Source organism: Tribolium castaneum, chromosome 1 (genome assembly GCF_031307605.1).
Source record: "Tribolium castaneum strain GA2 chromosome 1, icTriCast1.1, whole genome shotgun sequence".
In the NCBI taxonomy this organism is placed as follows: domain Eukaryota; kingdom Metazoa; phylum Arthropoda; class Insecta; order Coleoptera; family Tenebrionidae; genus Tribolium; species Tribolium castaneum.
Genome location: NC_087394.1, coordinates 34,746,013 through 34,760,012, shown reverse-complemented (window position 1 = coordinate 34,760,012; position 14,000 = coordinate 34,746,013). Strand labels below are relative to the sequence as shown.

The 14,000-nt window shown below is 33.3% G+C and overlaps 1 protein-coding gene and 1 long non-coding RNA gene across 4 annotated transcripts in view; one reads left to right on the top strand and one right to left on the bottom strand.

The window, feature by feature from the left end:
* Ac76E (Adenylyl cyclase 76E) overlaps positions 1–14,000 on the bottom strand; it is an 87,098-nt gene that overhangs the window by 55,672 nt on the left and 17,426 nt on the right. For all 3 annotated transcript variants that reach the window (XM_015977579.2, XM_015977580.2, XM_015977581.2), the window contains exons 2-5: positions 10,580–10,710; positions 3,500–3,838; positions 3,241–3,435; positions 610–819 (exon numbers count right to left, since the gene is read on the bottom strand). In XM_015977579.2, coding sequence (XP_015833065.2) covers positions 610–819; positions 3,241–3,435; positions 3,500–3,838; positions 10,580–10,710 — 875 coding nt within the window. The remainder of the gene's footprint in view (positions 1–609; positions 820–3,240; positions 3,436–3,499; positions 3,839–10,579; positions 10,711–14,000) is intronic.
* Positions 8,110–8,946, top strand: LOC135267938 (uncharacterized). The gene is made up of 2 exons (XR_010336357.1): positions 8,110–8,658; positions 8,702–8,946. It is a non-coding gene; the product is annotated as an uncharacterized LOC135267938 (long non-coding RNA).

The following is a 14,000-nucleotide window of genomic DNA, read 5'->3' as shown; positions in this document are numbered from 1 at the left end:
TCTGACTAATGTTATTTAAAGAAAGCTTTAACTACATTAAAAACACGAGCCAGTACGTCTTGAATAAAGTTACAAAGCGTCTTAATTAAATTAAATTTAAAATCTGGTATTTTTTTCACGTTTAATTGTTTACACAGTTTAGCTCCTCAAATACTCTCCTAGCTCGCACAAACTTATAGAGCATTTCGAAGGAAGAAACAGTAAATAGCTTTTGTTCGCTATAATACTCCGAAATAATCTGCCTCACAAATAAGAAGTTTAAATTTAAGTCTTTGGGTGCGGTCATCCATACCCTCGAAGAATGCAGCTTATTTATTTCGCTCCGCGACTCCGAAAAATTTCAGGCACAAGGTGACCCCAGAATAAATAGAGTTAGTCCTGTTTGCCCTCATAATTCGACTGTAGCTAGCCACGCACATTATCCTGGCGAATTCCCCAGCGAGTTCGTCAAAGTAATTTGCATACAAACATACAGCATGTAAACAGTTTTCGCAGAAAATTCAATCGTGATGTCGGCTATTGTTCCCCTAATGGGAAAACTTTCGCGGTGACATGTCTGTGCGCTCCAGACTTTTAAAGAAAATTAAAAGAAAATCCGGGAAGTTGTACCTGCGCTATTTGGTCGAAACGGCCGAACAGCTCGTTGAGGGTCTTGACGAGGTCAGAAGCCGATAATTGCTCGGACAATGGCGTGAAATTGACGATGTCTGCGTACAGGATTGAGACGTTGTTGTGACGCTGGACGTACATCTCGTGGAAACTCCGGTTCGAGTGCTCGTTGCAGGCGTCTGCCATCTTCAACATAATGCTGCGCTTCACCTGGAAGTAACAAAGTTTGCGGCTATTGTCCGAAAGCGTCAGGAAAGCTACAAATTAACAATTTCGCGTGTAGTAAAACCGGGATTGGACAATTAATTTTATTACAAAGGCAACAAACACTAAAGTTTAATTAGAAGAATTATAAATGTGTTATTGCTGTCTGACTATGAATCATTTTACAATGGAGTGCGCTTAGAACAAAGCGCGTTTATTAGTGTTTTACTAGCGAGGCGGTTTATTCCAGAGCGGAAATTAGCTCTGCTCCCAATTTTGTTTATTGTAGGTAGCTAGGTTTTAACCAATTTTCTAAAAACAAAGAACAGGGACTTTCACATTAAATTTACAAAACGATGTTAACGTCTTAAGGTAAATAAATTTATCAAAAGTTTTGCCCGTTAATTTCAAAATGTATGTGTAGGCATACATAGTTCCTAATTAGGAAATTTATTTATGCTAGGCATAAATTTTAAAATTTAACACTAACTCTAACCCGGATAGACTAAAAAATTTCAAATTACAAAAAATAGATGCTATTGATAATGTCGTGATTACGATGGATTTGCTAACAAAACTTTCAGATTCTAGACCAACATTAACTTTGAAATTATGAAACTGGTCCTAAAATATTTCCACAACAATACAAGAATTAAACAAATCCATGTATAATTTAACAATCGTTTTAAAATTGAAAACGGTCCAAAATAAAAACAGTAAAAACTGTATGAATTCTTTTAAAAGCTTTATATTTTACAGTGGATTTCCAAAATTTGTTCGTTATAACTAGACCGGATTTCGGAAAACTTTCCCAACACACTGGTGGAAACTGGTCCTAAAATATTTCCACAACAATACAAGAATTAAACAAATCCATGTATAATTTAACAATCGTTTTAAAATTGAAAACGGTCCAAAATAAAAACAGTAAAAACTGTATTAATTATTTTAAAAGCTTTATATTTTACAGTGGATTTCCAAAATTTGTTCGTTATAACTAGACCGGATTTCGGAAAACTTTCCCAACACACATTTTTTTTTGTTTTTGTTTTTCGGTTTTTAAGTTTTTTAGATTTTCAGTTACTTAGTGCATTGGTTTTTTATTCAAAACCAAATGTTTCAATTTATTTGTGTTTCCCTTTTCCACTTTTATAGCTTTTTCAGTTTTTCAGTCGCTTAGTTCTTCAGAATTTCAGAATCAATATTTTTTAATTTTCTGTGATTTAAGTTTCTCAGGTTAAAGTTCCTTATTAGTCACTGTTTCAACTTTTACTTATTGAAAACATGCGTACTCTAATTCTAGTATATTAAATTACTCTTTAATTATAAACAATTTTTTTATTTTATAAAATGTTTACATTTTGAAATAAAAAAAAATTACGTAGAAGTGTTAAAATTGTCGTGTTCGCTAATAAATTGTTATTTTGATTTTAAAAATTGATCTAATTTGACTATTAAATTATTGTAATTATTAATTTTCCAAACCGACAGTGTAGATTTTAATTAGATTTTAGTTAAATTTTTAATAAATTTAACAAAAAATTGTTGCTTGATTATTTTGTAAATATCGGCCAAACTATCTGGAATAAGAAAACCTAACTGTAATTTTAATTTGTTCACTTTTTGAATAATTATATCACACATAATGATATAGTAAAATTTACGAAAAACATTTATTCTCAAGATTTTATCAAATTATTGTCCACTTAACATGTTATTTTCTAAGTGAGCCAAGCATAGAAAATATAATCATAACACTGTAATTAAAGCAAAATTACCTTTGAAGGTAGAGAATGATTTATTATAACAATAGTAATTCTTTGAGATTAAAATCGATAGTTATTTTTGTTTGACAAATGTATTTACTTGGCAGGAGACACTTTTATTTTCCAGAATAAAACGAATACTCTGTATGAATTGTTGAGAATAGGTTTTCTTAAATCTTTGATATCTGAGAATATTAAAATAAAACCTTCAGATATAAGCATATTTCAGCCGAAGTAATAAAGCACATATTTCAAAGAATTAAATTTAAAAAATTCATGCAATGTATGTTCCGCTTTTCCATTTCTAGCTTTCGTATCACAAGTCATGAAAAAGCTGAAACATCGCTCAAGCCCGGCGTTTAATGTTTAATAAATGAAAGCAAGCGTCTTCGCAACCACTTCATTCAAAAATAACAAATTAAAAACGCCTGTATTCATTCTCTGTAATCCTTCTTTTTCATCGCGTCCCGAAAAACCCCTTCAATTATTCCCCAACCCGCATAACTTGCGACCTCTCAAAAAGGTCCAAATGCCATTTTAATTGCGCAACGACCGCAACTAAACCCGGCCAACACTAAAACCGTTTTAATCCAGGGAAACAATTATTTCGCTAGGACTTAATTTTTTGACAACAACTCGCTTTTTTAACTAATTCCCTGACCTCTGCTGCAATATACGCCGGAATGACGCTCAGAAGAAGCTGCTCCTGCTGTTCCTTCTCGCACTCCAGCTTCACCCGGGACTCTATGCAGGTCCTAGTGCCGACAAAAGTCCTCCTGTGGGCGCCCTCGGTCATGTGGCGGTAGTAGAGGCCGGTGCAGCTCGCCGCCACCAGCAGCACTCCCTCGGGAATCAGCTGGAACGAAGCGCCTCTTGAGCCCACTATTTTTACATGCTGGTGTGGGTGGAAATCCACTCACCTGGAGGTAATAGGGGTGTTTGTCGTCATTCACTCTGTCGACGATCGACAGGGCCATGTAGGCCAGGGTGATGATCGAGGCTAGGGCGAGGGCCACTGCCCTAGATAAGGGCAGCATGGTGTGGATGGCCAGCAGGAGGGCGAAGAGAGGGAGCGGTGCGTGTCTTTGACCCAGCAGGAGCATGGATGTTGTGACGATGGTGGTGATAAAGAGGGAAGAAACCAGAGCCCAGGTTTCCGATTCGAGGATAAACGGGAATTGAGAGGCAAATAAGATGCAGAAGAGGGAGAAGGTGAGGACTGACATGGTGACGATGGGCAGCAGGCTGATCTCCAGCTCCTGATAAACAAATAATTAATAATAAAGGGAAAGCTGTGTTTTTTTTACACCTAAATTTAGACATGTTCAAAATATGTATATGAACAGAGTGTCCATTTTTCAAGCTCCATTATGAAGATCTCAGTTATTATAAGAGATACGGGGTCGATTAAATTAGGACAAAGTTCGCATTTTTATACTGAAGAATTATGTGGACATTTATATTTTTGAAAAGTATTTTTGTTCCAAATTGAATGATTTAATCTTATAAGCTGATTAAAATTAAGAAAAAGCGTTTTTGCAAAGAATGCTTTGGAAAAAACGCCAAAAATTTTGTTTAACAAACTTAATTTTGACATTTTTATTAAATATGCAAATAATTTTTTTTGTTTTGTTTTGCGAAAAATAAACTTCCAGCTTGTCATGTTTGATTTTTACCTAAATAAGTAAGCTTGGCAGAAATGTGAATAAATGCAATGACATCCCTAAAATCTAGTTTGCTTAAAAACAAAATTGTAGACGTTTTTTCCAAAGCACTCTTTGCAAAAACGCTTTTTTTCATTTTAAATAGCATGTAAAATTCGATCATATCATGTGATACATTGTTATATTTAGGAATAAAAACACTTTTCAAAAATTTATAAAGCAATTTTTTTTATATGCATCCATAAAAAAAACAAAGTTAAATATTGTAACTTTAACAAGAAGAACGCCTTGGAAAATACGATTACAGATTTAGATTTCTTGTAAAAAAATGCCTGAAGAACGTCTTAGTTAAAAACATCTAGTTCTTTTGGTTTTCGCTTGAAAAAATAAAAACAAAATTTACAAATTTTTTTCAAGTGATTCAAAAACTAAAAATGACACCTCAAATTTTCTTGCAGATAATTCTTCAGCATAAAAATGCGTAACTTTACCTTAATTTTACCGACCTCGTATTTCTTTAAATAGCTAAGTCTTCATGGTGGAGCTTGATAAATGGACACCCTGTATATTTAATTTTTTTTTAGAAAATATTGGAATTTGAACCTTTCACTGCAAAAATCAGTAACTCCACCATTTTTTAATATCTTAAAATCGTATTTAGAAAATTAAAAGGGAAGCTTTTCCTTCCTTTCCTTGGTATGTTCAAAAATGTAAAAAAGAGTTAAGTTTGGAAAACTTCAAGTACCCATAACTCAAAGTTTCTAAATAGAATGCCCTAATTTTTGTTTCACTTAAAGAAAGAAAATTTTGTTCTGCATACTCTATACTTTTGAATAGTTATTTTAAGTTATGTTTTTTTGTCATTGCCGGAAATTCTTCACTAGCATTGTTTGCAAAAAAAATCTGTTAAACCAAACACTCTGTACTATATCTTACCCATTTTCTGTAAAAACAGGTCATAAAAATGTGACCATTTTTTTTTAATCAAGTTGGAGACAACGAATAATAAGAATAGACAGAAGGTATGTTTTATAAACTGTAAAAATTTGTCGAAATCTCTTTTATTCTGTTATATTTCTCCGATCCGAAATCAGTTAAAATTTGCAATTTTAGTACAAACAAAAATTCATCCTTGCTTCCATCCCGACTTGAACCACGAACAGTTTAATAAATCAACATATTTAGGTAAATGTATCACGATGTGTTAAATGAATTATCCATGTACCTAATTTATTTGTATAAATATAACCCGAGGAGCCTATTAATATTCATAAGTTTAATCAAAATTTTCAATTCGAGGAAATTCGTTAATTTTATTCTCCATCCATCCGTAAAACGCATCATAATAAAGAAACTGTGTTTCACGAAACTCGGCGAGTTGAAGCTTTCGAGAGTTCTTATTAACATTTACAAATCCTACAGAGTCGTAGCGGAAGAACTAGATTTCTTTTATTACTTTTATGGTCTATGCCACGATGAAAGAATTTCTCCACTTTGACAGAAACTTTGTTCGGCTTCAATAACGTCAACTTAAATCTAACACGGCAAAATAGAATTTCCGACATTTTATCGAAACATGTGCGGTTTCGAAATTTTAGCAAATAATTACATTAACTGAATACCCACTAACATGATGAAATGCTGCAAAATTTGAATGCTAACAAATTAAATCAAGCACATTGTTGCTTTAATGTTTCAGAGAATACATGTGAAAACAAACATAAACTTTAGTAATGGATTTATTGTTTTTTATAAAATACAAGTATCTATTATTATTAGAAGTTTAAGTTCCCTTTTTTGAAATATTGATCTTGAAGCTCGTTCCAAACTCATTTTGCTTGTTAAGATGAAAACACGACCAAAACGAATAAAAAGGCCTTGTTTTTAAGTCAGGGCACTGTAAACCTAATAAATTCATAAATGTAAATTCTTGACAGCACAAGACATGTCCAAGGCACGAGCAACAATCTAATGGCCGAGATCATTTAATCAAGTCTTAATTTCAGCGAGGTGTTGCGACCCTAGATATAATTTAATTAATGTTTCATCTGTGCAAGAATTGCATTGAATAAATTTGCATTCTTAGCGCACTTTCCTCGTAAAATTATTGTTTAAAACGCTTTTTGCAATTAAATGTTTAAAGTTTCATTAACCGGTGGAAGTAATACCGTACGCACATCGGAATTAATGTTTCATATTTATCCTAAGGCAAACAAGAGATTACACGTTAATAAAGTAAGTTGCGGTAAACTGGTAACGACCTAACGAAATAATCCCGAGCTCATCATTACATTCCTATTTACCTGTGCTCATAACTTTGTGGACTTGTTCGATAATTAAATTGCTTCTACGCATTGTAGAGATGCTGCACTAGATTATGCCCTTATTACAATTTTGTTAAAGTCAAAAATATTGGATTAAGGATTAAATGATTGGAATTGTTCTCAATAGAGTGTAACTGATGGGTTCCGGGTCCAGATCAACAATCTAACTAGATCCAAACTGCGAACTCAAGAGGACGAGTTACGAAGTCAGGTTTAGGTAAGCGGAAGTCATGATATTACTTAGAATACGGGGTACATCCTAATCCCTTAAGTCTTAAACGGGAACTTTCTACATTAATTAACTGATAACACCAACAAGAGACTGCGAGAGAAGAGATTGTTTACGTTATTTATTTGAAATGAAGGCTTCGGAGTGCAGCGTGTCTCAAAGCTGCCAATATTAACCATGTATTTGCTAGCGACTGGCGATAACTTTCATATTATTTGGTATTTCTGAAATAATTTTACATTTTTTTAAATAAATAGCAACTAGGTGTAACCTGAAAAGTCTGAGAAAACTTTCCTAAGACGCAAAAGGGCTTTTCTTAAACTCGAAATAAATTTCTTTTCTTAAAAATGGAAATATTTGACAGCCTCTTTACTTTTCATAAATTCTTAAACTAAACTGAATTTTCCATTCTTTTGTGGTTTTACTTTCTTATCTTTTTAATGTTATTACTTTGCAGTTTTATTGTTTTTTTATCCAGAATCTAATATTTCAATTTATTAGTATTTCTCTTTTCCAGTTCTATAGTTTTTTCAGTTTTTCAGATGCTTACGCTTAATATTTTTTAGTTATTTTGTCAGTTTTCGAACTTTTAGTGTTCATACTCTAGTTGTACCTGTATTAAATTATTTTTCAAATTTGAACAATCTTTGTATCTTATAAAAGTATATAAACTGGGGCAGTCAATTACGTGTTTTTGTTTTAATTTTTTAAGTGCAACCATTAATACTAATTCTCGCTGTCTAGTTGTGTAATTGTAGGAAAATTACAAAGTTAAGTTACGATTGCATTATTTGGGTACATATTGTCACTTTAATCCTGATAGCTAAAATTTCGTTATGAAAATTATTATTATCTAATATTTTTAATTAGTTATTTCAAAATCAAATGCAGTATTAAATCGTAAGTATATTTAGTGTTTTTGGTTAAATCTAAGCAAATTTCCAATGCATTAAAACAAATAAACCTCAATTAATTCACCCAGTATTGTATGTGGAAAAATGGTGGATGCGCCGGGCAAGTTTTTAATGGTAAAATTTCTAGCTGAACTACACAGCCAATATAAGAAATCTTTTTTATTAAACAAAACCTTGTTTTTTTAAAACATTATTCTTGAGAAAATCATTGGTAATGTAAGCAAAAATTCACAGAATTTGTAAATGCGGTAGTTTAAAAAAAAAATTTTTTCGATTTTTCAACGACAATCGAGTGTTTAAAACCAAGTATTTATACTGTGTGTCTCAAAATTAGCAACAAAAAAAATAAAAATCAACGCACACAAAACTCCATTTTCATAGTCATTTATTGGAAAGAGTCTAACGGGCTGATTTCAAGTTGAGTTACGACCCGCGCAAATCATGATTGACATAGCAACGGCGCAGTGTCAAGATGCGACCGTCGCTTCCTAATTTCAAGTCAAATTTTGCGCGCAATTTTGCTACCGTTGGCTGCGACACCTCTCGAGCAGTCGTAAGTGGATTTGCGACCTGTCAAATTTGCAATTTCACGTGAAAATGGCGGTCGGGACCAAATACTGGCCCCTTTGGTGAACGATTTACTTGAAATTGCTTGATAAATTCAAGTGAAAGTGAAAACAGTGATAATGACGAACGACTTTTGAGACTATTTTTTATCAACGGCTCTTCGGAAACCCTACTTTTTCAACAAACCCCGGCTTGATGGAACCGTTTGCAATTCATTTTCCGGGCTTTGACGAAAAGCACCAAAAAGGGGCGTTATTCTGCCTTGAACTCCTATGTATAAGCTATATATAGCTCGACACTGGAACAAACAATAGATGGTAGGCAGCAGAGGTCACATTTTCAAAAGCACAATTTTGAAAACCATCCAGGAAGTGACTGCAGGTTTGGACAAGAAAGCCCCCACAATTTATTCATTTTCCAATAGCAGCAGGAAATCCCAGTGCCGATGTTTGTTGATGATCGCGAAGAAAGTAAGGAATTACTGGATGGAAGAGGAGATGCAGCAATTTTGGCCGTAAATACCTATTACTCAGGAATTGGATCATGGAAATCGGAATTTGTTGTATATTGATAAATAAACTAAATTGAAAACTGTAAAAGAATATATTTGACTGAAAATGTACCAAAATACATTATTTGTACTGAAATAAATAATACAAAATTCATGAACTACAGCTTTTTTTAGTATGGTAGGGTTATGTATATCCACACTAAAAATTTACACAAATGTAAGTATTAAAGTCACCGTTTTAACTATAAAATTTGAAGAGGTAAGTTTAAAGTAACTGCCTGTTACTAATTTTAGTTTTTGAAACTTCTTAAATCGGTTTTGATCAAGTTTCTATAAAAGAAAGCACTTTCTTCTCGTAAAATGTTGGAGGGCTTTTCGACAATTCCAGTTTAACAGCATTATTAACAAAAGCTTTGCACTTGTTCACTGACTTCAAATTTCTTTTTCAAATCATCCACTGTCCCTGTTCTTGAACAAAATTTATGACTTGGGTCTAGGTCCTTTCTCGGAGAAATTGAATCAGTGAAAGTCTTTTTCAAACCCCAAAGATGAATCAAACAAATTGTCTCAACGCTTTTAAATCTCATCAGCACTTGTATTTCATCCAGTTTTTCGACCGCCGGCATTTTTAATCGTTCTGAAAGAAACAACACAAAATTAAAATTGCTTTGACTTAGTATAGACCATAAATGACTGCTTACTAATATTTTTTATTACATTTTTATCATAATAATACTTACCCTTGATTTTTCTTGTCACTTTGAACACAAAAGCTAAACTCAAAATTAAAATTTGACATTTCGAAAGTCACGTGACCGGCGCAAAATTTTGCATCACGGACAAAAGTTGCTGCTACGCTGCGACATTGCACTTTATCGACTTGAGATCGGACGCATCTCGTGGTCGCAGAGAGCGCGCAAATCACCCTCGCAAAGTTGCACTGCGACCATGATTTGCACCGGTCGTATCTCACAACTTGAAATTGGCCCGTAAGTTAGAAAAGTTCTTTCACGAAAATCATAAAGTTCTAAAGTTAAACAAACAATATACTGGTTTTGTAAAATTTGATTTTTACGCAATAATTTATTAATAACCGACAAAAAATTCTGCTTCACCATGATTGTATGATTACAATAACGGCTTACTTATTAATAAACAATTATAAACTAAATAGTCCATTTAATAAGAGCTGCCCATATTTCCATTTATTTATTTATTTCACTTAAAATTAAATTGTTTTAATTTAAATTTAACTAGAAATTAATGACTTGTAAACATCGCAATAATCATTCATATAACAAATTACAAAGTTTGTATTGTATTTTTTTTTTCGCTTTAGGCTCGGCTTTAAGTCCATTTGGACCTCTGTTAAATTATGAAGGGTAATTTGGGCCGAACCCTTTTATTGCGAAAGACATAACTGCCCAAGGGCTTGACACAACAAATTTTCCTACGAAGAGAACTCTCAAGTGGCTCATAAAAGCCGTTAGGGCAAATCCGTTATAAGATTTGTAGAGCCTCCTAAATGTCACCTGGTGGCTCTTTCCTCATTTCGCTCGCATTTATTTTGGCCCCTTTTAAATGTAGCTCAAGGAAACCTTTCTTTTCTTCCACTTTGTCATTGTGTTTACACAAGCAGCCTGTCACTCGAATGCCAAATAAAAAACGTTCGATGCGAGAATTGAGTTCGAACATCCACAATATTTTAGAAACATGTATCGAATCAATGGACAATGGTTCTGGTCCAATTCGCTCCAACAATTCATCCCTAATCAAACTTTCGCCACTCACCTGGAGGACACAGGTGGTGACCAGCAGCCCCGCGCTGGTGACGACCGCCACCGTCAAGCAGGACAAGAAGAGAGCGTGTTTGAGGCGGATACAATATCTTTGGTAGAGTGTCTCCAGTTCCATCCCGTCCACTGCAAAGAAAAATTAATTAACTCGCTTAAGCCACAAAGAGCCGAAAATTCTAATTAATATCGGACGCTTTCGTGATTTGTTCACGCTCGAGGTGAATTTTCCGACTTGAAAAGTTCTGCGGTGAATAAATTTCATCTTGGATAAAAAGCTCGTTGGCCGCACGTTTAATAATTCGGGGAATGGTCATATGTTTCCACTGTTTTTGTTAGATCTGAGAGCAAAAATTGTTTTTGCAGTGTCCAGAACAACTCATCTCAATTCACTTTGTTTATTTTATACTAGAATAAACAACTTCAAATAGAATAAATTCGGTTGGAAGTTGGGGATAAATGACTTGAACAGTGTTTCTCTCCGAGGATGCCGTTGGGAATATGCGAGTTGGGGCGAAAGAGTGCAAGAAATCCGCTATATGCTCGCTAAATTGTCATTTTTCTCCAATAATAACATTGTTTGTTTTTAAAGTTTGTTGTTAGCCGAAGATTTACTTCAGGCAAAGAATCGGAATGAGGAGTCAACGAAAACTAATTTAACTTTTTAGTCATTTGTTGGGCACTACGTGTTCACCTCCACAAACCGAAAACTTTTAAAACATTATAATATAAAAGGTGGAAATGAATGGAGTCACGCGATTTTGTTTTAAATTTATTTAAATAAAGTTAGTTTCTAACTAAATTAAAATGCATTAACTTTATTATTCCGAAAACATTGGCTTGGAGTTACAGCTGGAATAAAAAATGCTTAAAGCTTAAAACTCATTTGTTTAATTTGGTTTTGCCATTCGTGCTTTTTACTTGTAGCTCATGTGGATTTTTTTGTGCTAGAAATGCTTCTGTATTATTTTAGCAAACACATATAATACTTTGCCTACCAATGTTAAAATTTTATTTAAAATAGTTAAAGCCAAACCAGCGGCCATAATTTTCTCATAATATCGACTTTCTGTGTTAAAATATTACAAAATAAAGAGAAAAATAAAAATAAATAAACAATAAAAATAAAAAGAAAAATAAAAAGAAAATAAACACAAAAAATTAGAGCGCTTCGAGCAATAAACCGTCTCTGCGCCATATCGTTTTAAATTAATTTAAATCCAACGAGTCCACTAATTATTTGGAAAAAAATACAGAAGTGTTGAGCTTTGCACAGACTGAAAATAACTGACGACTAAAATTTTTATAAAAAACATAAGAAAAAATTTAAAATTTAAAATTTGTGCTTTGTTTCGTATTTTTCAAAACGCTGCGAATATGGTTAAAGATACAGGAAAAATGTTAGGAAAAAATTTGCAAAGAATTAAATTTTCTTTAAGAAATTGGTAATAGTTTATTTTTTTTTAAATATAGTTTACGATAAGATTTTTGCATTATGTTGATGTCCTACTGTTGAAAATTTATTGTCTTATCTGCTTGTATTTTTTTGTTTGCTTTGTGTTAACCATTATATAAATAAAAACATTTTTTCAAATTCATTGCCCTGAAAACTTGACGGTAATGAAACAAGTGCGCTCTCTGGCGACATTAACGGAACTATCGAGGACAGGAACGTTTTATTTGTACGTCTTTTCATATCCTAACCTTTAGATATCCGTAGCTCATCAAAAATTTACAAATTTTCTAAAAAAGTTTAAAAGCTCATATAAAGAAATGATTCTTTCGACGGCATTATAAAAAAACATCGTTTTCTACCCTCCAAATATCCTCTGAAAATAAGTTATTTCCTCCCCCAGCAGGAAAGTACTAGTTATTTTCCACCCCCTAGAGAGTATACGTTAATGTAGCTACTTTCAAGGAATATTTAAAAGTCGGAAAATGATATTTTCTGATGAAATTAATAATTACAATAGGTAATGAATAGTTCAATGAAAGCCTCGATGAAAGTTAAACTTAGTTATTTAGCTTTGTTGAATCCAAACTTTTGCCAAGCTTTTGAATAAAACTATTGAAAATTTTGTTGATTTCTCTTTATGTAAAAGTTGTGCTTTATTGATGTAGTGACTAAAAATTGAGTGCTCCAAAAGAATAAAATAATTGCGTTAATGAAACTCTTTGTTTGCTTTTCATTTCTCAAGCTGTTGCGTGTTTTCCCTTGGAAATGTGGTTTGTTCAGTGTCCCCAACAAAAATATTTCCGTCGCTGAACCCATTTCCATTTCGCGTCGGTTTCAGTTGCAATAAATGCGCCGTTTTAATGCGCCTCTGAACAAAAATAGCCGCAGAGCATAAATTTGATTAAAAATTTTCATGGCGCTTTTCCGGCATTTACTGCACCTTTTGCACGCGCAAACAAACTTATTTATTGGTCGCTGGAAGACACCACTAATACGCAGTTATTTTCAGAGTGTCTGAAACCCGCAGATTATGTCGAGCATCCCGTAATCCGGTGTGAAGCCTCTATAATAGACTATCGGATCGGGTAATTACGGTGGCGGAGATGTGACAGGTGGCGCCGTCTCTTGGGGGTGTCACTCAAACCGCACCTCAGATTCACGCCTCGAGTAATAACCGACGTATTTGTATTTATTAGCCGCAGACGAGACTTGTGGTTTATTTATGACAGATACAACAAATTCATTACGTTATCCCTTGTCGCCGCTCCATATTTCACGTCATGTTTACGTGAATGCAACGTCGCGTGAATCAGATATGGTTGAGAAAGAGGAATTCGGAATGGAATGAATGGGCAAATTTCGTTCGGGTTGCTTTTGGTTCCGGCACAACTAGGACGCAACTAATTGATTAAATGCAACAGCGTGATTAATTTCGCATACGTTTTTGGGAGTTTCAAACGGACGCGACAATTTATTCACTTATTGAAAAATTTAAATGAACACCAATTCAATTACACCGACAGTAAATAAATAATTGTGACATATTTCATTAAAGCCAGCGGACACAAACAGGATATTACTGTCGGTGTTTGCACTTGAAATAATTTTGCAATTTTGTGATTACTAATCTACAGGATGTCCTAGCGAATTATATCAATTAAACATTTTAAAAAGTTGCGATATTACTGCATATAATCCTGCATATTACTGACCAAGGAATGAAATAACACTACAAACTATAATGATATTTCACGCTTAAATAATTAGTAGTCTATGTATTACTTTAGTAGTTGTGAAAAAAATTATAAAAAATAAAAAATAAATAAAAAACTTAGTTTTAATACCTACTGATGGTTTTTAAGTACACTTTTATTGAACAATTTTTTTTAGTTTTTGTAATAATCTTATTATTTTTTAATGCATGGGCAGATCCGGAAAAGCAGGGCGTTTAAAAAAATCACCC